Here is a 27822-nt window from a genome sequence, read left to right as displayed (position 1 = left end):
GTTGTCTGACTGACTTGACACTCTGCTTCAAAAGCGTTTTTTTTCACTCTCACGTGTACGCGGACGCACGCTCCTATTCTCAAACACACACACACACACACACACACACACACACACACACACACACACACACACACACACTCACTTACTCACTCCTTTCTCTTTTCAAAAGCCCCTTGTGAAGCAGATTGACAGGCTAGAATGAAAATGAGGCGGACGCTCGGTCACGACTTCAGTGCGTACGCGTCCTTTTGAGAAGACCTCTAAACTTGGATCATATCACCATGGGAGCTATTTGGGCTGCAAGGGACTTTTGTTTGTTTTTGCTCTTGTTAAATAGTCGCCAAAGCACAGCGCTTCCAGAGATTCGAGGTGGGACTGTAGTGAGTGTGTGTCTGCATGTGTGTGAGTGTGTGTTGTGTTTTCCAGTCGTGGAGACTTTACGCACGCTTTCAGGAGTGCGCTCTTGTTGTTTCCCCAGTGGTGACTTAAAATTTCTATTAGTTTCCTCTTAATGTGTTTCTATACACAAATTATTGTTGCTGTGAGATTTATGTGTTCCCTGTGTGCTTAAATTTGTAAAAGAAGTTTTGTTTTGTGATTAACATAGTCACTTTAAAGTTAGTTTTCACTGGGTTTTTATTTAAATTGCCTGTCGTAGGCTGCTTTTATTATTAAGGAAGTTTTAGTGTTTATTAGTTAAATCAGTTTTCTTGTTTGTCTTCTTTAGTATATTCTCACAACACATGACAAGTTTATAAGTGCGTATGTGGTAAACATCATACTGGTTCACCCATTAGACTGTCTGACTGTATTTTGGTAATCATGACCTATAAGACTCATATGGATTTCAGCAGATCCATGTGCAGAGGGAAGTGATGGCTGTCACATTGATGCTATTTGTCAGACTACCCAAGGCTCATACAAGTGCACGTGTAAAGCAGGATTTAAAGGAGATGGAAAACACTGCGAAGGTAATGTGTCTCCTTTTTGTTGAGATGTTTGGTTCACATTCGTATAGAGCCGCCACTTGCAAGCATTGTCCATTAATCTGTTGATTGTTTTCTTGATTAGTCAGTTAGCTGTTTGGTCGATACAGTATCAGAAAATGGTGAAAAATGTCAATCAGCCCAAGATGACAACCTCAAATACTTTGTTTTGTCCACAATCCAAAGACATCCAGTTTACTGTCACAGAGGAGCAAAAAACTAGAAAATATTCACCTTTTAAATCAGAGAATTTAGACTTTTTATTGAAAAAAATTACTTGAACCCATTCATATATTATCCATATAGTTGCTGATTCATTTGATAGTTGCCAGCTAATCAATCAATCAGTTAATTGTTGCAGCTATACATTCATATGTAGTTACCAAAACCATCTGAGTGTCAAAGTGGGATCAGTGTCTGGGGGTTTAGGCACATATTTTAATGCAGGGTGCCATTTAGAGCTGCAACTGACAATTATTTTCATTATCGATTAATCTGCCAATAATGTTCATCATTAATCAATTAATCTTTTAGTCTATTAAATGTCAAAAAAATTGCGAAAAATACTAATCACAAATTCCCAGGGCTTAAAGCGACATCTTAAAAGTTCTTCTTTTGACCGACTAACAGTCCAAAACCCAAAAACTCTTCATTTAATATCATAGATTATTGAAAGAGCTCTAACACTTAAGAAGCTGGAACCAGCAAATATTACTATGTTTACTTTAAAAATGACTAAAACAATTAATTTATTATAAAAAATAGTTGGTGATTAAGTTCCTTTCAATCGATTAATTGGCTGATTGTTGCAGCTCTAATGGTATTTGAATAGATTATATGTCTGTTGTACTAACTACATAACATAACATTTGTTATGATATGCTTGTTATGCTACTGGGGCATCATTTCTGAATTCCTATAGGATATAATTTGTGACACCTGTACTCATTTATTCTTTCTGTATTTGTTGAAAATATGCACAGTGCATTCTCCTGTTGCACTCAAACTTTTGTTCTTAGTATTAAACAATAATATTTTTGCATTTTAACTTTTTTGATCAGTGGGTGAACCTTAATTTCTGTGGCGTTTGCTTCTCAGACATTGATGAATGCGACTTGGAGTACAATGGTGGCTGCGTACACGAGTGCAACAATATACCAGGCAATTATCGCTGCACTTGTTATGACGGATTCAATTTGGCACATGACGGGCATAACTGTCTAGGTAAGATCAGCTGTAAACCACAAAGTGAATAACCTTGACTAATAGACAGAGAGCTTGAATCATCAGCTCTGCTGCCAAAGAGTTCATGTTTGTGTGGGCTGTTTGTGAGGTTTCTCACACTTGAGCCATCTTTAGCAAACTTTTAAAATGTAGCCTAATACAAACAGTTTTGGTTCTGTTAATGCAGAGGTTTCAAAAGTTTATAAATATTTATTGCTGAGATTTGATTTGGACTTTATTTTCATGTGCAATGTTGGATAAAACAGATGTATTTCAAGCCGTAATGTTTGAGGGCAAAAGCTCATTTGTGAAAAGAACACATGTTGTAAACACTGTTAATTAATGCAATCAATCCACTGTCCTTTAGATGTGGATGAATGCAAGTTCAACAATGGCGGGTGCCAACACACTTGTGTCAACACCATGGGCAGCTACGAGTGCCGTTGTAAGGAGGGCTTCTTCCTCAGCGACAACCAGCACACATGCATCCACCGCTCTGTGGGTGAGTGGATAACGTGCACGCTTGTTCTGTAAACAGCGTGACAACCCAGTAGTGCTGCAGCTGAAGTACAAATCATAATTATGGAAGATATTCTGTTGCACTCCTGCAAGTTTAAATGCAGTTTAAAAAGTGGAATTTTACTTTTTAAAAAGTTATTTGTGGCGATGCTTGTATCTGCTAATTGTATTAAGCTGTGAAAAAGGGCAGAGAATTATGTAGCAAATTCTCCAACATTCACATACAAATGTAAGATTGATGGCACAATGAGGGGTGACAGGTTCAAGCTGGCTCCCGTCACTGAGCTTTTATCTGCAGCAGCAACATGCTGTGGGAAAAGATCTCTGTGTCCCGGAGAACAAAATGAGTTAATAACTGCAACACTCAGATCTATGTGGTCTGTGTCACAGATTAGTCTGAAGTGCCTTTGTTTTGTCTTCTTGACTGAAATCAACTTAAATACAAGTACTTTCCACTCCATCGGGTCTTGACAACCCTTTTAATTCCTGAGGACCTATCCACTCAGCTGTGACCCATCATTATAAATGGTGCTTCGGCTCATCTTATTTTTCAGTTTGAAGCTTTATTGACTATGTTGCAGTCACTTGAAGAGTCTGCAGAGCTTTGTTTTCAGGGAATGAACTTTCAAGCAACTTTTTCTCTCCTTTAAAACTTCTTTCCTTCTCTGGAAGTGCTAAAAATAACACCGTGGCTGATGTTTTGGGATTGTGTAAGGCGTGAGAACAATCAGTGTCTAATCTCTCAGTGTGTGTGTGCCTTTGTGTGGAGCCGGTCAGTCACTGTAGGAGAGTTTCATTGTGTACCTCTCGCCCTCTTTCTATCCCAGAGGGCCTCAACTGTATGAATAAGGAGCATGGCTGCGCCCACATCTGCAAAGAGACACCCAAGGGGGGTGTGGCCTGTGAGTGTCGTCCAGGGTTCGAGCTGGCCAGGAACCAGCGAGGCTGCATCTGTACGTGCTCAGCGGCATGAAGCTAACTTCACACTACACACCTACAGAGTCGCACGCACACACAGAGTTCACACAGCCTCAGATGTTGCTCAGATATAATGTCTCATGGTTGCATGTTGTTGACCCTGCAGTGACATGTAACCACGGCAACGGAGGCTGCCAGCACACCTGCGAGGACACAGAGAACGGCCCCATATGCAGGTGTCACATCAGGTACACCCTGCAACCTGACAAGAGGTCATGTGTAGGTAAGAAGAGTGTTTATAGAGTAAGTTGTTGCTTAACACAGGGGATGTAAGATCTCATAAGACACAATGATGCTGCATCTTCTGCATGAATACAGATCTTAAACATAACCCAAGTTGTTAGTCAGTATTTAAAACTCAACAGTCAGCTGGGTTTTTTTTTTTTTTTGGTGCATTTAAAAACAGCACCAGTCAAATCATACTTATTCTACCGCTAATATTCTCACAGCCATTTTTTAAAGCTTCCCGTTAAAAGCATATCTTAATACTCTCATTGGTGTTGCCATATACCGTCTTTTAATCCAACTTCCGTCTCTGTGGTTCAGTCATTTCAAACTCATGCTATGCTAAACAGTGTTCAAACCTACACAACATTATTGCAAATTCTAAAGAGATCCAGAAATTTCCAAATATAAAAGAAATGTCGTGCTGGGATTTAGGGAAATGTATATAAAAGGATGCACAAGGCAGCTACAAAAATTTTGATTACATGTAAATATGAAGTCTTAGATGAGCATGAAAGTTTAGTAAAGTAAGGATTTACTGTAAAGATAGATTTTACTGCAGCTTACAGTCTTCCTCAGTGGATGAAGATCTGAGCAAAACTGTGAGATGTGTATGAAAGCTGTAGAGCAATTTAGATAAACAAAACAGGAAAACTGGATGTTAAACTGGTTGTTGTTAGCGCATGGACCTCAACTGACAGTGCTGGCTGGTTGTTTTTTACACATCTATATATAGATAGTGTATATAAACAGAATGGGGCTGACACAAGTATGATTCCTGCTTTGAGTTCTTGCTTTTTTATTACAATTTCTGTTCAGAATATAAAAAAACTTGACCTCAGCTCAAGCAGTGCACATTCCAGGAACAGCTTACAATATGTTGAACTTTGTTTCTTTAGTAATGCAAAGGCTATCTTGATGAATGTAGCTGGAAACATCTCTCTCTTTGTCAGCTCTCCTGTTAGGGAGTGTGCATTTTTCTACACAATGCTTATGAAGGATTAAGATCAGATATTGGGTAATATCTCTCCCTACAGCAGCAGTGTGTGTGAGGTCCAGGCGTATCACTGCGATGTTGTCTCCAGATTCACTTTGCTGATGTGGTGTGTTATCTGACACACACCAAGCCACTACAGGCTCAATATCTCAAGTGTAAACATGCGTCTGCTTACTGAAATAAGACTAACACAAACACCCAGAGCTCAAGTTAGGAGAAAAGTATATTGTTTGGTAATTGCTGAGAATTTGTGTGCAAGTTCTTACTCTATAAATGATTTTGGTTTTGTGCGTCACAGAACGAGATGAAGCCACCACCGAGCCCTCTGATCACAACACCACATCCTTCACTGAGGTGGACAAACGGGTCAAGCGACGACTGTTAATGGGTATTACAATCACACTCCTACTGTACATTCAGAGGCTCGACTTTGTGTTTTACGTGACGGCATGTTGAGCTGCCAGGAACCGCCGAGGGGTGTTACAACAGGGGAGAGAAATAATGTCTAGTAAACCAATGCATTCCTCAGTCCTTTGAGCAAACTGTGAAATGACTGCGTACTCGCCTTCTCGCCCCCAGCTTCCACCCTGAAAAATATGCATTTGTGACAGTGTGGTACATTTCACGTTTTCCTTCCATTTGGACAGAGCACAGTGTGAATACTTCCCTGTATAGTTAGTATTTATCAGCTGTGTGATTCTGGGTCACTCGATAAATGTTAAACATTATATATCTTTGGCACTTTACCAAGTACACGGCCTGTCCTGTGTTATAAATAATATATGTTGTCATTGTAAGCCTAGGTGTATCTAACCTGTGTATGGGTGGAATAAATATCCAAACATACACCTGTGCACAAACACATCAAAAAGTATCTTGTTAGAAGTTACAAATACTTACCCTTCAAACGTATCAAAATAAAATATAAAATACAGGTATAAGAAAATGTATTTTATTGAAATACAAGTCATTTGTAATTGGAAAATACAAAGATACATTCTAGGCATAATAAACCCCGACAGGGTGATGCAGGGGCCCAACACACACACCGCTAATTACTAAAGAAAATCAATAATTTTACATAAAATATTAATTGAAAAATTATTTTATTGATGTAAAAATGATTTTTTTTTGCTTCTCCAGAGTCTATGATCAGAAGTTCATCCATAGTAATAGTATATTCCTAATAGTAACAGTCTGTTCTTCATAGCAATAGTCTGCTATTCATAAATAAAAGACCTTAGAATGGCCACAGTGACCAATCGGTATTGAACAAAGCCATGTGAGCCGTGTTATTAGGCATTTAGTACCCTCAGTATGGGTTCACCTTAGAGAAGCAATGTAAGAATTTTAGTTCAAAATGTTTAAAGCCATCTGTCATCAAGCTCTCAGAGGCTTTGCACAGCTTTAGAATAGAATTCCATATTAAATCATGTATCTTAAATATTTTAAAAGTAAAGTAAAGTTTTTTTTTCTACCCAGCAAAACACAAATGATAAAATATGGAAATACATATATTGATGCATTTAATTGAAATCTCTAACTGTGCACAATAAAAAAATACATTTGTCTGTTTCCATCAGCATTTATAGATGTTTATGAATTCTATATTTTATGTCCTCATGTGTTTAAAGTAGTTTAGACAATGATTCAGAACCTATGGAAGAAACAGTATATATGTAATATTACATCAGCTCTGTATTCCAGGTGTTTTGAAAGCAGTGTTCAGAAAATCAAGGTTCTGTTTTACTAAGGATCCCGTATCTGACATTGATCAATAATACGGCATTTTTCACAAGGAGACGGGTCATTCACATACATTCACGTTGTGTGTTGTAATTTCAGAAACCTGTGCGGTGAACAATGGGGGGTGCGACTGCACCTGTAAGGACACATCCACAGGCGTGCGCTGCAGCTGCCCCGTCGGCTTCACACTGCAGCCAGATGGAAAAACATGCAAAGGTCAGACTGCCGGTCCACAAACACACACGTCCACAGAGAGAAGCGCTCTACTGAAACACTAATTTATCTTTATGGATTTATATTCTTGTCTTGTTAAAGTGTTTTTTCCCTTTTAAACTTTTTATGTGAAGATGTCGACCATATTACCATCAGTGTCTAGCTGTTTTTTTAAATTCAACCTGATGCAAATTTTTAAAAATGCACTACACAATTATTTTATAGGCATGTAAGTGTATGTAATATGGCTGTGTTTCATTGTATTATATAATTTATCCTATTCTATTCTGATTTTAATCATCTGCATATGTTTTGTGTGTGTGTGTGTGTGTGTGTGTGTGTGTGCGTGCGTGTACCATGAAGCAACCCCGTGTTGTATAATAATAAAGAATTACCTTGATATTAACTGTTTCCAAACAGATATTGATGAGTGTGAGCATCACAACGGTGGCTGTGAGCACTTCTGCAGGAACACTATCGGCAGCTTTGAGTGCAACTGCAGAAAAGGCTTCAAGCTGCTGACAGATGAACGCTCTTGTCAAGGTAGAAATGATGCCTGAACTGTTTTATTGAAACTCTGGACACTCAGCCAAGATTTGGAACAAATTTGACTAGAATAAATAAGAGGGAGAGGGATGTCACAACACTAGCAGACATTTGTGGTGCCCACAGCGTCTTTGTGCATCATTGCTTATGAAGTGTAAAAGGCTTAAATGTAATTTCATGACCACAAAGTTAAGGAATAGTCATGTAGTCACATGTGTATTTTAATTTACAGATAAAAACGTACTAATTTTATTTGCTAATTATGTTCTTAACTATACATTAATTACCTTTTTTTTCCTTTGGGCAATTTAAATCTTTAACATTTCACTTCAAGATGTTCTTGTTTCAGTTGATTCATTCGCTCTCAGTTTTAATTGTTTTTATTTATTCTTAAGGTTTTTCTTTAGTCTTGAGATTTTATAGCTTTTACTTTATATTCCCACTTTTATCTAAGTTTCTTATTTGTTTTTTCTTTTTTGTTAAATGAGCATTTATTCATATTTTACTTGGCTAAATTGAAAATGAAGTCGCTATCTTGATTTATTTCCAAGTTAAATTAAATGTTTTATAAATGAAGGAATGAAAACTTTAGCGTCTGTCTGGGATTTAGCTATTTTTTTTGTGAACTATCGTCTAATAAAAGACCTGTCAGGTCGTTTGTGAGTGATTGTAGCTTCTTTTATCGTGTTTTGGTTTTTGATAACAGCCTTGCCTTGTTGTTAACCTTTGGATGACAGTCTGACCTTATGCAAAACTAAATTTAATGAGGCACAGTTTCTTTATCATCTTCTCTTTGCCTGTAATTACTATCAAAACCTCATGCTATGTAACCTCATGTAGCGCACTGTACAGGACACATTTCACTGACTGGGAAAATTCAGGATCAAATGCGAGCGTGTGTCTGTGGGTGGGAAATCCCTCCTGATGAAGATTGCAACTGACTGCCCTGCTATTATGTCATCTGCCTGATTCTGATTACAGATATAGATGAGTGTTTTTTTGAGCGGACATGTGATCACACATGTGTGAACTCCCCTGGTGGTTTTCAGTGTCTGTGCAACAAAGGCTACACCATGTATGGACTGGCCCACTGCGGAGGTGAGTGGTGGAAGGAGACACATAACAACTTGAGCATAATTTAGAGAGGTGTTAGGCCAAAAAACACACTAAAGTGAATGTGTTGGAAAAAATGGAGCCTGTAATCATAATTATGATTTTCCTTTTTTTCTGTCAGATATAAATGAATGCAGTGTGAACAATGGCGGTTGTGAGCACGGTTGTGAGAACACCATGGGGGGATTTGAGTGCTTTTGCCATCCTGGCTATAAGCTACACTGGAACAAAAAGGACTGCATTGGTAAGCCAGTGCCTCTTCCCATATGAGAGGCTCATCTGTCTCTTTTGGAAATTGTGTGACATGCCATATTTTGGACTTAAAGTTGGGGAACAAAAACAGGAGATACTTTGAATTCTGTTTTCTTTTTTTTTCTCTTTAATTCTCTGTCACTTGGTTTTCTTGTGCTTGTGTAAAACATCCAAAATGCTACGATGATGCTGTCAGGATGTTGGATGTTTTTTTGTGCCTCATCTTCATGTGCTTCTTCCTCCTTGTAACAATCAAAAGTTCAAAAAAAGTTCTCTTTTACCTTGGAGTTTTGTTGTGATTTCTATCTAGAGGCTGAGGGTTTACCACCTGCAAACCCCCCCTCTAAACCTACCTTGAACTGTAGTAAGCAGGAGGGAGGGGACCGCTGCTTCCTGACGTGCCAGTCCCAAGTTCATATCAGCAGTGGTGAGTTGGTTGAACCAGATCTTCAAGTAGCATGGCTGATGATTTACCTGAACACCGTGGTGTGGTTAGAACCTATTTAACAAGTGAAGTTCTAGCTGTATTTCTATAGAATAATATTTTAAAGGAAGTGGTTTAGTTTGTCGTTATCTCATGTTGAGGATATGATGTTTGCACAAACTGCGGTAAACACTTGTGCCTTACTGTCAAATCACTTTACCTGCAGATCCTTGGTCTTTTTCCTCTTTGCTTTTTTCCCATGAACCAAAGCTGACCTGGAAAAAATCTGTACATAGTCACTGTCAGTTCTGTAATGCTCCTCTGTATTTTGCCGCTCTTATTATTCATCAAACAGATAAAAGCATTGCTGTGTTTTCACTCTTCTACTCCTGTCAAAGCCGGAAGTCAGTTTCACTGACCAGATCCATATGACAATAACCATCATTTATAAATGGTATAATTATAGTTAATTAAACTTTTTTCACTTTTAACAAGCAATGGAATGATAATTAATTATGTTTAGTAATTATTAGCAATGCTAGAATTTATTTTTTTGACTCATTATTATAAAATAATTAGTTAACACTCAGTTAATGGTTAATAATTAGTTTGTAAACCATCTATTAACATGATTTGGATGCTATTACAAAGTTGCAGCTGATGAAATGATCCCTTATGTATTTATGTATGTAACTCATGCACATTACTTTACATATGTGAACTTATGTAAGTAATGTAGTTATTTTAACCCTAAGTATGATCTTTTCCTTAACCTAAGAAAATAGTTCTGTTGCCTACACCTGTTCAGGTACTTTTTGTGCTTGTAATTTGAACGTTTACCTGGATGTCGTAGATTTATTATTGCTAACTTGACTGTGTAGCCCTCTATGGATGCTAGAATACCTACAGTGTCACAGTATAGGGCCACTGGTCAAGCTTTGATATTTAATGTGTTGCGAGTGACAACCTGTTATCTGAATGATTGTTGTTGTTGTGAATGGTTGTATGTAATTAATATGTATACTGTCTTTGTAAATGGTTAATAAATAATAGTAGTGCATCGATAAACATTATTTGGATAGCCGTTTTGAAGTTACAACTATAACATAATATATAATATTTTCTAATTGCTTAATAAATTGTTTATAAAGCATATATAAACATTATTTGAATGCTTGTTAGCAATTAAATAACTATTAATGGATGCTGGAAGGCTTCAGAAAGTGTTGACTAATCTAGTCAGTTGTTGACCGCTTGATTTTTGGCAATATTTGATGATCTTTTTGTGTGTTAGTTTGAAACATTGCAGTGGGTGAATGGACTTAATAGAGTTCTGACAAAGCAAATCAAACAATAAGGCTCCTATATCTGTGGTGCATTATAAGAATAGTGACTTCTACGACATGTTTGATCCAATCAAACAGGACTTGGCACACCTCAGTCAGGTGTAGCATGATGTTAAGACTCAAACCTAAACAGTGGCACAGTGCAGGTCAGGTACCACCTGATGCAGCTATATTTTGGAGAGGTGATGCAGCATGGCTAAATGCTAATTGAAACACAGTTAAACAGTACGTCAAGCTGTTCTCGAACTAGTTGTGTGAACAGTTGTCAACATCAGTCTGCAGGGCGACTTTTCGTGTTCCTACATGCCGCCTGTTTGCTCTCACTGACTTGGCTTTTGTGGCCTTAACTTTTGTCTGTGTTGGTCTGTGTGTCACGGCCTCTTGTGTGTTTTTCAGGGACGGAGGATTCCTACACGGTGACCTGTGGAATGCCTCTGCCCTGCCTGGCTGACGCACAAAAGAACAGCAGTGGCTTGTACTGCTTAGGCAAGTACAAAACATCACAGATTTACATCGATCTTTCCGCTCTGCCACAGAAAACAGTAACACAGGAACGGCTCGGTCTTTACTTGTTCTCAGTTGATACATATGCAGATCAAAATGATAACTTTTTCTCTGTTCCTTTGTGCTGCAGGTCCAGAAATGGCCAGTGTTCCACGCATTAAGACCACAGCCACGTTTAAGTCTGGCACTGCAAAATGCAACTTAAAGCGAAGTCAGGATAAACTCAAGGAGAGTTTAAACTCAGCGCACTCAGGTACAGAGGTTGCCACACAACAAGCATAACAATACCTCCAAACACAAGACTTAGATTACACATAGACAAGGATTAAAATTGCAGCTCCTTCATGTTACTGGTTAAAAAACATTTTGGGTTTACAAAGAACTGCCAGCGTCTGAAGCCACAATCTTTAGAAGATAAAGCAGACCTGAAGGCTGCTTCAAAGTAAACCAAAAACCAAAGGCAAATGTGAAAGAAATTTGTGGGGAAAGTGATGTGGTTTTGAGTGTCTTGAATGTCTCAGCGCAGCACTTTGTCTGGCAGTGACAGGGGAGGATGTAATTAACCATAGCATGCCTTTCAGTTGGGTCTGACCTAGCCATCAATCAAATGGGTTTCCGATTGTAGGATTATTTTGCTTCTCCAAAGGGTGGTGGCATGGTCTTTCACATCCCGCACAGTCACTGAAAGGGCACGTAATTGTTTCAAATAAAGAAAACTGTCACTGCGACATTACATCCTTTTTTCAGCTTCCCAGTCTACATGATGAAAATGATCAAATTAACTGCATTTAAAAGGATAGTTCAGGTTATTTGAATTGGGGTTGTATGACTGTATTACCTACAGCTGATGGCAGTCGGCATGCCCCCAGTTTGGAGAAGCAAAGAAGAGTACCAGCATGGAAGCTAAGCAGTGTACTATGGACAGAGTCGGGAACAAAATACATTTTAGCCACTTTGATCTAAAAAACATCAGTATCAGTTTAAGTGTGAATTATATTTAGAATATTTTCACCGCTTTTCCTTAGTGTCAGACAGCCTGTTCTGACAGGAAACCACTGTTATATAAGCCAAATATCACTCTCTTCAAACCAAGTTGCTGGTCTACCGCTGCCTCGGTCTGTTAATTGTTTGTGTTATTGTGTGACTTCAGTGAATTGAAACTATTCTTGTAAAACACCAAAGTCACATAGTAATGACTTAAAATAATCCAAACTATCCCTTTAAGGAGTGTTTTAAACAGTCTGTGTATGGATTGACTTTTGCTATCAATACTATCTGTGACTTTCTTTAACAGTTGTGCGATGTGTGTTGCATGTGTGTGTCTGCTGGCCGTGGCGTGGTCATGGGGGGGTGGTTGTGTCCCATGTCCACAGATAGCAGGTTCCTCTTTACTGAAAACGTCCAGTTCAGCTACGTGAGCCTGCGGTGCACCACATCCGGACAGCGAATGCGCAGCCGCCACGGCAGGAAAGCCGGCGAGGAGGACAGCTCCTCAATAACAGCTGAGTTTGAGCTGGATGTGAACCTAGAGGAGGTAACAGGTTGGTCTCTCTGTGCTTCCTCTCTGCCTGCCAGCCCCTCTGTGTCCTTTGCTTCTTGTTCTGCGTCTTCCTTTCGCTGCTGTCTGTTCACTAAACAAACCAAACTGTTAAAGTATCTCCTGTTTTGACTTGGCTGTGGTGGTGGGCTCTTGGTTGGGACTCAGAGTTGAGGTGTTTTTGTTTTATTTCCTTGAACTCTTAATAAGTGGTGGCTTTTCCCCTGACTTAGTGATGTGAATGTCTAGGTAAGCATGTGAGCGTCCAGGCATGAACTTTACAGTAGGTGTGGGAGATTACGTTTTGCTGTGGAAACAGTTGTGGTATCAAGTGCCTCTCTCAGCAGAGAGCTGTGACCTGAACTGCGTGCGCCGGCGTTCAGAGAAGAGGCTCAGGAAGACCATCAGGACCTTGAGGAAGTCCATCAACAGGGAGCAGTTCCACCTCCACTTTGCCGGATCGGACTATGAGCTCGGCAAGAGTCTGGGCCAGCCAGCAGAGCTGCCAGGACACTGTGTGGCAGGACAGGTGCTGATGGGCAGGAAATGTGGTGAGTTTGTTTTTTGTATTTACTTGATATTCAATACTGAAACCAAGTAAATGGTCAGGACATGCACAATTCATCCAAGTAGGGCTGGGTACAAAACTTTAATGCTTTCATACCACCAACCCATTCCTTCTATCCCATTGAATATTGAAAAATACCTTGTCATAAGGTAACAAAATTTTGGTACCTTTTGACACATTTTGGTACGAAATGCTTGTACCAGAACTTAATAATGCCAGTGATTGGCTGTCTAAAGCCCCTTTTATGCTGAACACCCACCAACATCTGGCTTTTGTCTTCAGTGGGAAAGGGTACAATCGGCATTCAGTCCCAAATCAAATGACTCTGCTTTAGTCATGTAGTCAGGTATTTATTTTCAACAGCTCTGACTAGCAAATGCACTTATTTTTCAGCAGAGGCAATGAAGGCTCGTTGCCTCCATCAGTAACTACTGTGACTCTTTTAATCCTTTTTCATACATGTGCTGCTTGGCTTGACTTATTGGGTTTTCATCACTAGCACCTTAAAAACGCTCCTATATAGCTGAAAATGAACATGAAAAAGTAAAATAAAACAGATTCCTGAAAAAACAAACAAGTACACAGTAGAAAAAAAAAAAAATTCCAACCACAGTGATTCAGTTAAAAGCTACTGAAGTACTGCGAGCTGAACACACGGAGACTTTTAAAAACCTCTACCTCTCTGCTCTCCTGCGCAGACATTAGTTCAATATCAGCTTTCCAGTGCACAAAAAATAAAAAGATAAACTCACCTTTTAAAAAAAACATGCATACGTGCTAATTTTAATGTGAAAATGGTTTAATGTTTCACATTGTAGAGGCCTGCAGGAAAAACAAAGTTAACTGTGTGTTAGCTTGCCAGTGCAGCTAACTAGTTAGCTAGTCAGTGAGTCTGTTCTCACCACTTCGTCCACCAGGATCGAATCCTCTGCTCCTCCTCTCTTTGCCGCTGCGGGGAGCTGAGGTGGTTCTCATGGTAAACATGGTGCTGCTTCCAGACCAACTGATAAAAGAAGAGAAATACGCAAGGTGCCATGATGGATGGTTGTCTGACCCGGGCTGAAAGTGCTCTTTAACACAGAGAAAGTAAGAGGTCCCAGTCTGCTACTCTTTGCCAGTACCACAAACGCCACCCACACAGTCATTCCCTCCATCTTTGTCCTCTTCTTCTTTGGATTAGGTAGACTACTTTTTGTCATTAATGTTTTTTGAAAGTTATTTATGTTTTTCTATAGTCTAATACTGTCAGTTAAAATGATTTTTTGCTAAAATTGGCATTGAAAACAGCTGGTATCAAAGTCAAGGTGTTGGTACCAGTATCTAAACCTTTTGAACGTTACCCAGCCCTACTTCCAACTATCATTTCTGCTGGACATATTGATGCTTTTCATCTCTCATCGACGCTGATCCAACCACTTTTGTAACACCTAACATAAAGCCTCAGTGGCTCTGACAAGGCCTGTACACACAGTAGACTCATACTCATGTCTTTAAGCAATTGAAATGGTCCATGCCAGTGTGATATATTTAGACAAGCTGGTTTAATGATTGGATTTGGAGCAGGTGTTGGCCAGATGAGTGCCATATTTGGTTTGCAGACATGCTGTAATGAGCTCGTTGGAGGGGAGAGCGAGTTTGCGTGGAAGAACAGAGAGGCCGTTGTTGGCCCTCCAAGCTGTGTGAGATCTTCCAGCATCTCCCTGGGATAAGAGCGTAACATGAGGGCTCATGGCAGGTCTCCTGGTAGCTGTTGCCTCTCGGTTGGGTTTTATATACAACCTGTGATGGTGAAAATGTTCATTAAATCAGACCGCACACTGTCAGAGTTAGAGAGCTGAAGGCTGGCATGTGTTTTCTCTGGCTGTTGGGACCGTGTGCCCCTGATTTCGGGCCTCACAGTAAGTTTGCTGCCTGCTGCATGCCGTCTTAATATCAGTGAGAGGAAACTGGTGCCTTTCTTCTGTTGAGATATCTAAATATTTATTCAAATGGTATGCGTTTTGTTCGGCATGTGCGCATGTCCAATACCAATGTTGAAGATGTTTGAATCCGATGTAGACCTATGCCCAGTTGCATAAAACCACTCAGGCTAAGGTTTCCCTTAGGAAAAAATGAGTTGCATAAAGTCACCGTAAGGATTTCCTTAGGATGTCAGGGAAAATCCTTTAAACTTTAAGTGTTTCCCCTCAGCTACTTCAACTGTTAGAAGGTCCTTGGCGACCATTTTCCTCAGAGAATTAAAGGTGAAAGTAAAATAATTTGTGGAACATAAGACAAATGCTGAATTTATGGTGATTAAAGTAGAAGCGGAGACACCAGGACACATTTTTCAGGTCAGGGAAAATCCACTGGACACTGTGAATGATATGCAACTGAAACCTTGTTGATTTCCTGTGTTGCTGTTGCAGTGATCATTTCATATTTCTTAATTACTTCATCTGCAGTTCCTTTCACAGCAAGGTTTCTCACATGATTTTGTCAGTTACTTTTTGCCACATCTTCTGCTTGTTATGGCTGTTTGGTTAAATTTACTTTGGATTATGTGCTTGTGCTTTCCATTTCCTCTGAGTACAACATTCTCATCTTCTATCCAGTTTGGCTTTCTTTTTCTTTTTCTTTCTCTTTGTTGTCCATTTTGGAGAAGCTAGCTAACTCAGGCTAACTAACTTAGTTAGGTAGCAGACAACGAAGTGCTGCAAGGTTTTTGAATGAATGAATGTCTGAATGAAGACCTTTATTAATGTAAACTTAAGAAAGTTTTATTCTGCAACACAAGGTACACACTTATGAATTTTTAAGGCTTTATGTGTCTTTAAAAAGGTGGTTGTTAACAGGTAGCTAAATGAGACTCCAGAGGTTGTCAAGGGCATTAAACATCAACCTACCAAACATTTGACACGATCATGCAACCATGGTAGTTTGTTTATAGCCCACCATTAGCTGTTACCTCTGGCGATTGCATTTATGCTTCATAAATCATAAAAGTGTTTTTTGTGAAGATTATCATGCTGAACAAAATATCTGTGTATCATAAACTTTTGTTTAGTTTATTTTCTGCATCAATTCAAAATCCAGTGGTCTAGAAACATTGAAGAATGATGCAAGTGAAGTAACCATGGTGACTGAAGTGCACATGTGCTGTATTATGACTGTAACTGACCTGAAAGCCTGAATTTAAACAACCTAAGAGGCTTTATGCAATGCTCTTAAGCGAACCCCTTAGCTTAGAGAAAATAAAAATAAAATAAAATAAAAAAATAAAAATCAAGTTTAAAAGTGAAAGAGGTTAATGCAAATAGGCAATGGATCTTTAGTAGAAATTTTTTTAATTCATTTTAAAGTCTTTGCACTTAAGCTGGAGACCAAAACTCCCTGTAACATCATACATGTTTGGCCTCTACATTAACATCAAAGTTATCCCCGCTGTCGAGCTGCGCTGACATGATTTAAACCTAAACTGCTCCTGTTCATTATTTCCATCTTTCAGTAACACAGGTCTTAAGTGTGTTGATTCCTTAACTCCCCCGCTATGCTTTCAGGTCAACATTAAGCAGTCTATTGGCCGTGGCAGGGGTGTAGACATGTAATTTGGGAGAGGAGAGGAGGGGGGGGGGGGGGGGGGGGGGGCTGAAAGGCATTCTTCTTAACCTCCAGCTCTTTAAAGGAGCTATATTTTCCCCCTCCTCCCTCAGCTCCTGCTCTGGCTTAGCTCGGAGTGCAGTTTAGTCCTTTTGAGTTTGCCCACTCCATTGAAAACCCCATTTGGGGCTTGTTCTCACTGCCTCAGAGGGACGACAACACAGCCTCCTGTGCATTTAGAGGAAATTTGCTTTCACTTCTGTGCACTCTTTAAAGGATTTCTCCTCTGACTGTGTGATTTGTTGTGGTTGTGGTTGCACTGGTTTATATTTCAGTACAATGTTTTAATTTAAATTATTTGCATGGATGATTTAGTTAATTATAGACTTAGTTAATTATGTTAATATCTTGTTGTTCAGATGTCAGCAATTACAATGGTCCAAAGATGCTGTCAATATAGAGCTGAATAATTAATTGAAATATTGGAATTGCAAAATGGCGTAAAATGTGTTTAAGACAGATTGTCAAAATACCATTTTAAGTCAAATGACCTGGCCTTCAGATTGTGTTTTACAGACTCAAGAAAACATCTTTTTTTGGTACAGATCAGAGCAAAAATCACAACATAATCATTTAAATCTGTTTTCCAATGAAAGTGATTCCTCTAATATCACAAATCATATCACAATTGCAGTAATAGTCAAAATAATCGCAATTAGATATTTTTTCAAAATCGTCCAGCCCTGCATCAATGGTGCGCGTCCACGTCTATTTGACCGTCGTAGTCGACTTGTTTGCGTGTTTGTTTTAACATTGAAGATGTTTAGGAAGTGCTGTTGATTCAAGCTGGCAGTTTGAGTGCTGCATCCCCCCTGCCCCCCAGCTGGGGCCACTTTGCATGACCCCCAGCTACTAAACTGCTAAAGAGAATTGACTTCAGCCACACCATGGGAATCAATTAGCATCAGTTGTTTGGGCCTCCGCTTGATGGGCGCGAGCAGCGATTGGGCCGAGCAGAATGGGGGGATTCAGAAACCTGACCCCTTTTATTGGGTTCAGCTCCTTACCACTGTGATACCGTGGTGTTTTCCTATGTCATCAAGTAGGCAAAGACTGGGGACTTGAATAGAGGTGAAAGGTCTTTTAAACCTCTTTGGGGCCATCAATTCGAGGACTCTATAGAAGCATTTTTTGCATTTGAAAGGCTTCAAGGTTTTTTCTCTCTTTCACTCTCACTCTCTTCTCTTCTCTCACTGCTTCCCTCTGTCAAATAAAAGCTGTTAGAGGACAATGCAATGATGGCTCCTCATGGTCTTTCAGAGTAAACAATGGGTTTCAAAAAAATAAACTGCTCTTGAGAGAATTACATTTTCTTTCTTTGGAAGGAAAATCGAACAATTTGCTGAGCCACGTATAATGGATCTACGTTAAAGCTTTTGTGTGCCGAGCTTTTAGAGATAGTGGTTTCTCTGCTTACAGACAGCTTAAAGGTTGCCACCGACTGACTGAGACACATTTTGTGCTAAAGGCCTAGGATTTAATTGATTTATTCTTGTGTGAGATCAGCTTCAGTTTTTTTTTTTTTTCAAGTCGAGTTCTAAAGACCATCAGACAGACGCAGTAATTCCCAAATTAATTACAGGCATCACTCTGAATGGGAGGAACTAAAGCAAAATGACGGCGCGTTGGTCCCTTTAATCAAGCTTTTGCACTTCTGTGAGATAAGAGGGAAACACTCGCTTTGATTTGCGTCTGTGTTTGCTTTTAAAAGAGGTGAGGGTGCTTATGGTGGTATTAAAAGTTCCTCCCCGATGCACAGCCGTGTTGTATCAAGTATTAGGACGTGTCAGATGTAGGACACAAAGGCAGCGGTGCAGAGGGTCGGTGCTCTTTTGTCTCACTGATTTTGTCTGTATTAGGTTAGATGAATTTGATCCACTTAATGCTGTTTTTTTTTTTTTTTTACCCATGAGTTCCTACACATTTGTTAACAGTATGTGTGTGATTGTCTTGAATTGCATCTAAACTAATGTGAAAGGCAACTAGTGTTACTATAATAACATAAAAATATTGGTTTTAAAGTCAGGTGACAATTTGTAAGAAAATAATAAACACAATTTAAAAAATAATGTTGTCATTACTAGTTTAAAGCTGTATTACTTATGTTTAGAGCTGCAAGAAACAATTATTTTAATTGTCAATTAATCTGTTGATTATTTGGTCAATAAATCATTTAGTTATTTGGTTTACACAGTGTCAGAAAATGGTGTCATACTGTCATGGAGGAATAAAAAAACAGAAAATAATCATGTTTAAGAAGTTGGGATCAGAGAATTTTGACTTTTTTTTTTTTTCATTGACTCAAACTGATTAATCGATGATCAAAATAGTTGGGGATTAATTTAATAGTTGACAATATCCTTGCAGCTCTGATTTTGTTATCAAATCTTGAATTGATATAAACAGAAAAATGATCCATCTATTGCTCTCCAGAAATGTTAATCCATATCATCATTTTACCATCATTTAACATTGTTTTATCTTAAATAAATATTTATTTAATGTTTCTCTCATCTAGATTCCATCTTGTTTGAAAGTGCAAATTCATGAAAGCTTAAGTAATATTTAACATGACTAATGACTGCAAACTCTTTGTGTTTTATATCAAGCCTTAGACAATATACTAATGAAATGACAAACAAACGGACATTACTAACAAGCACACCATTTTAGGCTTTTTGTGTTTTATGCTCCTGTGTGAAAGTAAAGTATAACAAATATAATTATAACAAAATAAAATTATCCAAATAAAAATCTCCTCCTCATTCTTTTTAACCAGCTAACTTACTACTCAATGTAACTTTGCCAGAGGAAATATAAACACAGGCTCTTACGGTTTGTGTGCCTTAAATCATTTAATCTGATTTCATGGAGAATCCGACCCAATGACAGACATTATTCTAACTATACAGAAATCCAATCTTCTCTCAGAAAAAAAATCTCCTAGTTGTCCAGCTTAGTTCACGATTGTTATTTTCTCAATCTGGATATATACTTATATCAATAAACAGTTTCACTAAACACACTAAGAACACAACATCACTATGTCTTATGAAAATTTGTGATTAGTTGTCTGTCACAAGTTGTAGTCCTGGTTACTTGTCTTAAAGTTTTTGTGTGAGTTTGAGGAATGCAAAAGTTTGCTGGTGCTTAATTATGCATCATTAAGCACAATGTGCTCTTTTATGTTACTGTTAATGATTACCAGTTTCCTGATAAACCACAGTAAAATTCCTGATCATTAGTGATATTGTCTAGCATCAACCAAAGTTAGCAACAGTATCTCAGATGCAGCCATGCAGGTGAGGCAAGCTGTGAAGGTTTGTTTTGCAACACTGAAAACATTAAGATTGCAAAGGACATGGTGCCATTTCAGATCATTGAGTTTTTCAATATAAAACTTTGTGAAATTACTTCTTTCAGCACATTTTAATTTTGTATACCACAATAACACCGATAACCATGATCAGTTTGGTCGCTATAATCATATATATATATTTCTAACATTTCATCTCTGCTGTCTTGTAATGGTTGACTGAAAATAAACACCTGATAACCTGATATATACATTCAGAAGATGCCTGGAAAACAAAAAGTAGCATAATAATCTGTGAAAAATCATAAGAAACAAGGGATTTTGTAGGATGTGCTTTACTGTAACTTGTTGCGGCATTTAAAACTCCATTAAACTGAAATGTTTCATTCTCAAGCGCAGCGTACAGCAGAGAACACTGTGCTAGCCTGAATCAAGGTCAATGATACTTGTAATATTCATTAAATCTGTCATCAGATTGATAAATTGCTCCAGCCCAGTTAAAGCCTTTGATGTGTTAAGGATACTCTTCAGTGTGTTTACCCATTTCAAGTACGTACACGGTCCTGTTTGATTACACTTGAGAGGCAGCTGATGAAGTCTGGGTTACTTTGCTTTAATGGTCTTGTCATGCCATTGAGCCCCTGTATTTATGGTGTAAATGTACAGTGTGGTTACGACTGTTTGATTATGTGGAGGAGCCACAGGGCATCCTGCTGTATGTTGATTCATGTCTGCATTTTACATTGTCTTCTATCTCCGCCGGTTTTCGCAGACGAGCGCTCTCTGACTCTGATCTGTCGGCTAAATTGGTGTAAATTACATGTTCCAGACACTTCAGACTGTTGTGGGTGTCTTAACTTGAGTGTTTGTTTTCTTTTTGTGAGGAAAATGACTGATTTCTCCGGCTTAAATAATTAAATTTGTTTCAACTCGATTACACATCACAGTGCTCTCTGTGAGAGAATAATGGATGTGTTTAAGTATTTAGACAACATGTTTTTTTTAAACTCACCACAGCGCACAGACAAAACTATCAGCTCTCAGAGACGTGACAGACAACCACAAGCTTGGCAGCTCCTTGGCAGAAACACTGCGGGCCTGAGTTAAATTTTACTGTGTGTATAGTCAGGGGTTCACCTATGCCTGTATAAATATACAAGTAAATCATTGAATTAATAACCTTTAATCTAACTTTGTGTAATTCCTCAGTGAGCTGCAGTGTCGGGACGTACTTTGATGGCGATCAGGGAAGGTGCGTGTTGTGTCCAGCTGGGACGTATCAGGATGAGGAGGGACAGATGTCTTGTGAGGTCTGTCCTGGACCTGAAGGAAGAGAAGTGTCCAAGGTGGTTGGAGCTCGAAACATGTCCGAGTGTGGAGGTAAGACGGTCAGGTTCGGTCCGTTTTATTCATGTAACTCCAAATCACATATATGCCGTAAAGAACTTTTAGATCCTTTTTCAGATAAGGAAGAATTTTGAAATGACCCACACGTGCAAAAGGGCTTCACACGCAACATGCTGTTGTTCAAAAATAAACATGTTGGCCACAGAAGTCACCGTTTACAGTTTCATTTATAAGACGATGTGCTGTGGAAGCCTGTGAATTTGTGAGCAGATGATAACAAGGATGAGGAGAAAAAGAAACACATTTTTAATAATGGCTGCATCTGTACAGAGGCATGTGTGTGGATATAAAGTCAGAGTCAAGAGTGGTGGGATTGTGATGTGAATCGCTTCCCATCCAGAATTTCAGGATGTCAAGGGCTACTTTTAACTACGTCTGTCTACGCAAGAGTCTTGGGGCAAGATGCCTCAGGCGAGTGTCATAAAAGTTGCACGTATTTGGATAGGACTGTTCACACTGAGGGTGCACTCTAAAAAATGAAATCTGTATCTGATCCAGGACCACATCTGAAGTGGACCCAAGTCAAAATTGAAAAGATCAGAATCCATGTGACTTGTGCTGTTCACACTGTCAGGAAAAAAAACAGATCTGAGTTACATGTGAGCAATAAAAATAAAAAAACAGATTTGTACCACATAACTCAGACCATACACTTTCATGCTTGAATGCTAAACTTACTGGTACTTGACTGATGACATAGCTGCATGATAGACCCACATTATGAAATCAGTCCTCTCCTAATAACTTACAGAGAGACACTATTTAAGATAAGTTGCTCTACAATGTGGGAAAGGGGGGGGGCCTGAAGTTCACTTGCCTTCACTGTACGTAGTTATGATGGCTCTTTTGTAAGCCATCAAGGGTCTGCGCCATTTTTCCCTACCTGACTGTTAACAGTTTCATCTATAGTCATATTAGGGGGATTACAAATAAGAACCCGTTGAAGGAATGGTTAAGAAAATGTGTTAATTAGGGAGTTTTAGGCTGTTTCCAGTTTGTGTGCTAAGCTAAGATAACTGGCTCTTACATTTACTGTACTGACATGAGAGTGGTATCGATCTCCTCATCTAACTCTCAAGAAGGACACCCAGTATATCCTATTCCTTTAAAGATCATAGGAAGATGTTCTTTCATGGTGTAGTGTTTTTAAGAACATCTTCAAATATGATGTGTAGATTTTCGCCCAGTGCCAGTGACAATAGCTTAAATTGTGCAGCCCTTAAAAGAAATAGTATTTACAAAGAAACAAAACAAAAATCAGATAATACATAAGCTAAGGGGAAATCTAGAACAAATAAACAAAAAGCAGAAAAAGCAATGAAGTCACAGAAGGACACAAAATGCAGATAATAGTTTTGTGAATATGAGCCACACAGGAAGTGATGGTGCCTTGATAAAGATCTCTCCCCTGCAGATGTTCTGCTTTGTGTAAAGCCAAAGAAGCTTGAGCTTTTAGATGCTGAAGATGTATTTGAATTCAAAAGGTGAGCTCCTGAATAAAAGCTGAAGGAGCCACCATGTTTTGGTCTCCTCCTGTACTGTTATCAGAGTCACTTTGTGGCTCAATCCCAGATCACATCTCCTCTGTCAGACTAAACAACAAGAGCTATCAGCAAACTCCCACTGGCTCCCAGTTTGTATTAGTCACCCAGGAGTTACACTATGACAGTGAGAGGTGATGCACTTCAAGATAAAACATGGCGTCATACCATTTACATTTTCACAAGCTTAGCAATAGGTTTTTATCTCGAGAGAAGTGGGAGCATTTTCTCTTATACTTCATATGAAATATAACAAAAAAGACACTGACATCAAACTAATCCGAGAGATGTAGCTCTAAAAGCTTTGTAAAAGAGATAAACTTCAATAACAACAGTCCACACTCTGTTTTGACCAAATGTTTGTGTGTGTGTGTTTGTTCAGGTCAGTGTTCCCCCGGTCAGTACTCTCATGACGGCTTCATCCCCTGCCTGCCCTGTCCACTGGGAACATATCAACCTGAAGTGGGACGCACCTCCTGCTTTGCCTGTGGAGGGAACCTGGTCACCAAGCACAGCGGAGCTGTAACCTTCCAGGAGTGTGAGACCAAAGGTGTGAGAATGAAAAACCACTTAACCTCCACATAGTTTCATGTAGTAGTCTCATGTTTTAACATACATGGGGGAATGAAATTATTCTTTTGGAGCTGAGAACATTTAGAAAAGCCTCTCATACTTATTAGATTAAGTGACCCATCTATGGTTAAAAAAACAAAAGTTTTTTGACTCTTTTAATTCAGCTTAATATCAGAACAGTGTCGTTTGGTTGGTGAGTCTGTGGAGCTCGTTTGGATATTGAGAGGAACTTTGCCACCCTCTGCAGTCGTTGTATTGTCTGTACATTTGGGTACTTGTGTCTATTTAACACTACGCACCATTCAGGAACTGAGGGAAAAGTTTTGGGTTCAGCTTGATAACAGTGTTTTTTTGTTTCTAGGCACAAATAGCTACGGTATCCAAAAATAACAATTGTCTCCATGTTCCATATTTTCAAGCAAAGCAACAAAACAGATGGAACAAAAGATGAAACCCTCCCCCACAGTCTGTGTTAGGAGTATCAGAAAATAAACATAAAAATACCATGTCTCATTTCTCCTCTCTTTACAGTAGGTTACAGATTAACATCAAGTGATTGATTTGAGTAATTCCAGTTTATCCAAGTATGGAAAAAAGAGTATGAAAAAAAAAATAGTTGTGTTTCCAGACTATTGTCCCTATTCAAGTGTGGTCTAATCTGTTTTTAAAATATAAAATACAGAATTTCTAAGAATAAACTGATCATGCATGCAGAGTGTTTTTCATGCCGTTGGATCAGCCAAAATGTTTGCCACCGTATGAGAGAGTGCGGGCCAGAGCGAGTCTAATGTTGTCTAAAGCAAGGCAAGAAGTGTGGTGTGCAACTGAACGCACGCTCAAACACAACTCTGCCTGCCTTATAACTGTTTCAAACACAGACATCTGTGACCAAATTAGTTTGAAAGAAAATGCAGCAGCATCTTTAAATTGTGTTCATACACAGAACCACAAGAGTTCCCAGAAAACTAAACTGCCCAAATTTTCTATGTTAGGAAGACCAAACCTTTATGGCTGCATTCATAATTGTCTCCGTGGACACAGTTCTTAATGTCAAATATGATCTGAAAAATCTACAGATAAATCTTGAAATTTCAGTCTGGAAAAGTCTCGAAATGGAAAATGTGTCTAATGGGTTTTTGATAAGATTTTATCACAGTATGGCAGAATATTCTCTAAACCCATTGATTAGCATGTAATCCTCCAAGTGATGATTAAAAACATCTGTATTTGAATTGCCCAGATTAACCCAACAGTAAATATTCATCACATTATGTCACCTAACAGCTCTCTGTCCCTGTCGTTGGCTCTTGCAGTCCAGTGCTCTCCAGGACATTACTACAACACCAGCACGCACCGCTGCATCCGCTGTCCCACGGGCACGTATCAGGGAGAGTTTGGTCAGAACTACTGTGTCGCCTGTCCTGGAAACACCACCACCGACTTCGATGGCTCCACTAACATCATGCAATGCAAAAGTAAATATGTCTGTCCAATTTGGGATTCAGTTCCAGATAATTCACCTGGCTGCACCACGATTTAAAAAAAAAAATCCTATTTGAGACATGATCTGTGTGACTTTACAGACCGACAGTGTGGAGGAGAGCTGGGAGATTTTACTGGTTACATCGAGTCCCCCAACTACCCGGGGAACTACCCAGCCAACGTGGAGTGCACCTGGACCATCAACCCACCACCCAAACGCAGGATCCTTATTGTCGTCCCAGAAATCTACCTGCCTATTGAGGACGAGTGTGGAGACTACCTAGTGATGAGAAAAAGCTGTAAGTTTTAACTGCATGTGTGAGTGTATTCATTTGTAAATGTTATAAATAAGTGTCATTATCTTATTTATCTTACTGGGATTACAGCAGACTACTAGTATTTATGTTGTAAGCTCATTACAGACGCTCTTATCGTCTTTTCACAGCTCTGTCCAACTCTGTGACGACCTACGAGACCTGTCAGACATACGAACGCCCCATCGCTTTCACCTCCCGCTCCAAGAGGCTCTGGATACAGTTCAGGTCCAACGAGGGAAACAGTGGGAAAGGCTTCCAGGTCCCATATGTGACATATGATGGTGAGAAGAGAAAAGTGATGGTTTGTGCTACAAATATGAGGCTGCTACCTCAGTGTGTTATGCAGGTGAATTAATGAGTTGTTCATTTTTTGTATTCAGAGGACTACCAAGAACTGATAGAAGACATAGTAAGAGATGGAAGATTATATGCTTCAGAGAATCACCAGGAAATTCTCAAGGTATGTAGGTACAAATGTTTAACAAAGAGCACACATGGTTTTTGTCTCTCTTTGGACCAGAGTGAGATAGAAATTTAGTTACAGCCAGAGAAATTCCAAGGTTTCACATATAGATTGGCTCATTATCTGTATTGCACCTGTAATTTTCCTTCTATAATAAATCTAACATATGCTGTGAATGTCAATGTAAGTGTTTAATTGCTATGTCATTCAATAGCAAGAATTAATATATTGATTAAAATCTTAATTCATAGCTTTTCAGTTACATCACTAATCAAGGAAAACATAAATAATTCATAAATAAGTTCATGAATTATCATGAATTCATATATCACTTCATGCAAGAAAAAGCAGGAATTAACTCCTGTGGTACATCATGAATTATCAGGAATGTGCAAGAATAGTATTTCATAGCTTAATGCAAGAGCAACATGTTAATTAATGCAACAACTAAGGTATTTCAATCATAACAATTTCTAAGTTATTAACTGTCTTTTTCAGAGGTCTTTTTCAGTGCAGCACAATTATGTTGAATTCTGATGAAAGTCAGTCTTTTTGTATATTTTGGCATTATGTATTTTGAAAAAATACAAATTAGGTAATAATTTTGGACTCTAAGTCAATCATTAATTATTTAGTCAGGTAAAGTAAAATTGTATGTACCGTGTATGTACAAGCCACAAATACACACAATTCTCAATTTATCATATTTTACTCACCAGTGGTAAAAACTGAGGGTCACCACTTTTTTTGAAGGGCCACAAACATGTTGAAGTGATGAAGATGTAATGCTTCATTAATCATGATTACAATATAAAGTACTACAAGAATAAATTCATGCTCTGACATGCATGAAGTGACATATACATTCATAAATGATATACCCTAAGCATAAAGAGTTACAGAAAACAAATAAATACAAAAAAGAGGTAAAAAAAAAAAAAAAGAGGAGAAAAATGTTTCTGCAGCAGTCATAGATGATTTTAAAGTGTCTTTTTTGACATGTACTGTTTTTTATCAGAGTGATAAAAGCAATAAAGAAATAAAGAATTATCAAATCAAATCAAACCAGTGACATTTCAATTATATGGTTCCCATCAGGCCCCCCCAGCACTGAGTATTCAGATTACAATATCTTCCACTTAATGATCTGTGTTTCTGTTTGTTCTGTACTTAGTCTCCAGTTAGCATGTAGCGCCCTCTTCTGGAGACTTGTGAAAGTAAAGACTGCTGCTGAAGTGCTATGGCTTTCCATTAATGCAGTGCGTTTTCTCATCAGGACAAGAAACTCATGAAGGCGTTGTTTGACGTGCTGGCCCACCCACAGAACTTCTTCAACTACACGGCACAAGAATCAAGAGAAATGTTCCCCAAGTCCTTCATCCGCTTCCTGCGCTCCAAAGTCCTGAGATTCCTTCGCCCATAGGATGGTCCAATTTCTGGATACTTCATGAAAAGCCAATATTAGATACTGGCCACAGTATCTGCTTTATCCACTGACACTTTTAAGAATATTCTGTAGTTATCTGTTGACAAAACTGATCCTGAAGAGAAAGTGGACAAGTCAAGCAAGTGGACTTTTAACTGGAGCTTTAAGAGGGAGATATGAGCAGTAATAAAGTGTCACAGGATGTGTACATACATAGGCATCCTCAGACTGGGATCTGGATCTTTGGAAACATGTTTTAATTAACAACATAATGACACTATACGGTCCTTTAGATTTTAAAGTCGCCATCTCAGGATTCAAATCCAAAGTGTGAATATGGGTAAATACCGTACACACCAGCCTTATGAGACATTTGCTAAAACAAATACGGTAGCTTAAGAGATATATACTGAATGTCAGCAATAATGTATATAGAGTGTGTATCTAGTTTTAACATAGGCTACTTTCACAGGTAGA

At 38.7% G+C, this 27822-nt stretch overlaps 1 protein-coding gene across 6 annotated transcripts; it reads left to right on the top strand.

The window, feature by feature from the left end:
- The first annotated feature begins 161 nt into the window (after nucleotides 1-161).
- On the top strand, nucleotides 162-27683 carry scube2 (signal peptide, CUB domain, EGF-like 2). Of its 6 annotated transcripts, none has more exons than XM_084716651.1 (23): nucleotides 162-483; nucleotides 855-974; nucleotides 2088-2213; nucleotides 2581-2715; nucleotides 3560-3685; nucleotides 3817-3933; nucleotides 5231-5320; nucleotides 6778-6894; nucleotides 7312-7434; nucleotides 8419-8535; nucleotides 8672-8794; nucleotides 9113-9229; nucleotides 10969-11058; nucleotides 11207-11329; nucleotides 12450-12617; nucleotides 12961-13164; nucleotides 21346-21516; nucleotides 23467-23634; nucleotides 24971-25132; nucleotides 25241-25438; nucleotides 25585-25737; nucleotides 25837-25916; nucleotides 27196-27683. In XM_084716651.1, the coding sequence occupies exons 1-23, from the start codon at nucleotides 285-287 to the stop codon at nucleotides 27340-27342; spliced, it is 3174 nt and encodes a 1057-aa protein (XP_084572777.1). In that variant the 5' UTR covers nucleotides 162-284; the 3' UTR covers nucleotides 27343-27683. The 6 variants fall into 6 exon arrangements, with proteins under 6 accessions (XP_084572777.1, XP_084572768.1, XP_084572792.1 ...); XM_084716642.1 differs by having other exon boundaries at nucleotides 12958-13164; XM_084716666.1 differs by having other exon boundaries at nucleotides 163-372; nucleotides 858-974; nucleotides 12958-13164.
- The last annotated feature ends 139 nt before the right edge of the window (nucleotides 27684-27822 follow it).

The sequence above is a fragment of the Lutjanus erythropterus genome, chromosome 1 (genome assembly GCF_056507025.1).
Source record: "Lutjanus erythropterus isolate fLutEry1 chromosome 1, fLutEry1.hap2, whole genome shotgun sequence".
NCBI classification, from domain to species: Eukaryota; Metazoa; Chordata; class Actinopteri; order Lutjaniformes; family Lutjanidae; genus Lutjanus; species Lutjanus erythropterus.
The sequence above is the reverse complement of the archived record's forward strand: the minus strand, read 5'-3'. Positions and strand labels throughout refer to the sequence as shown.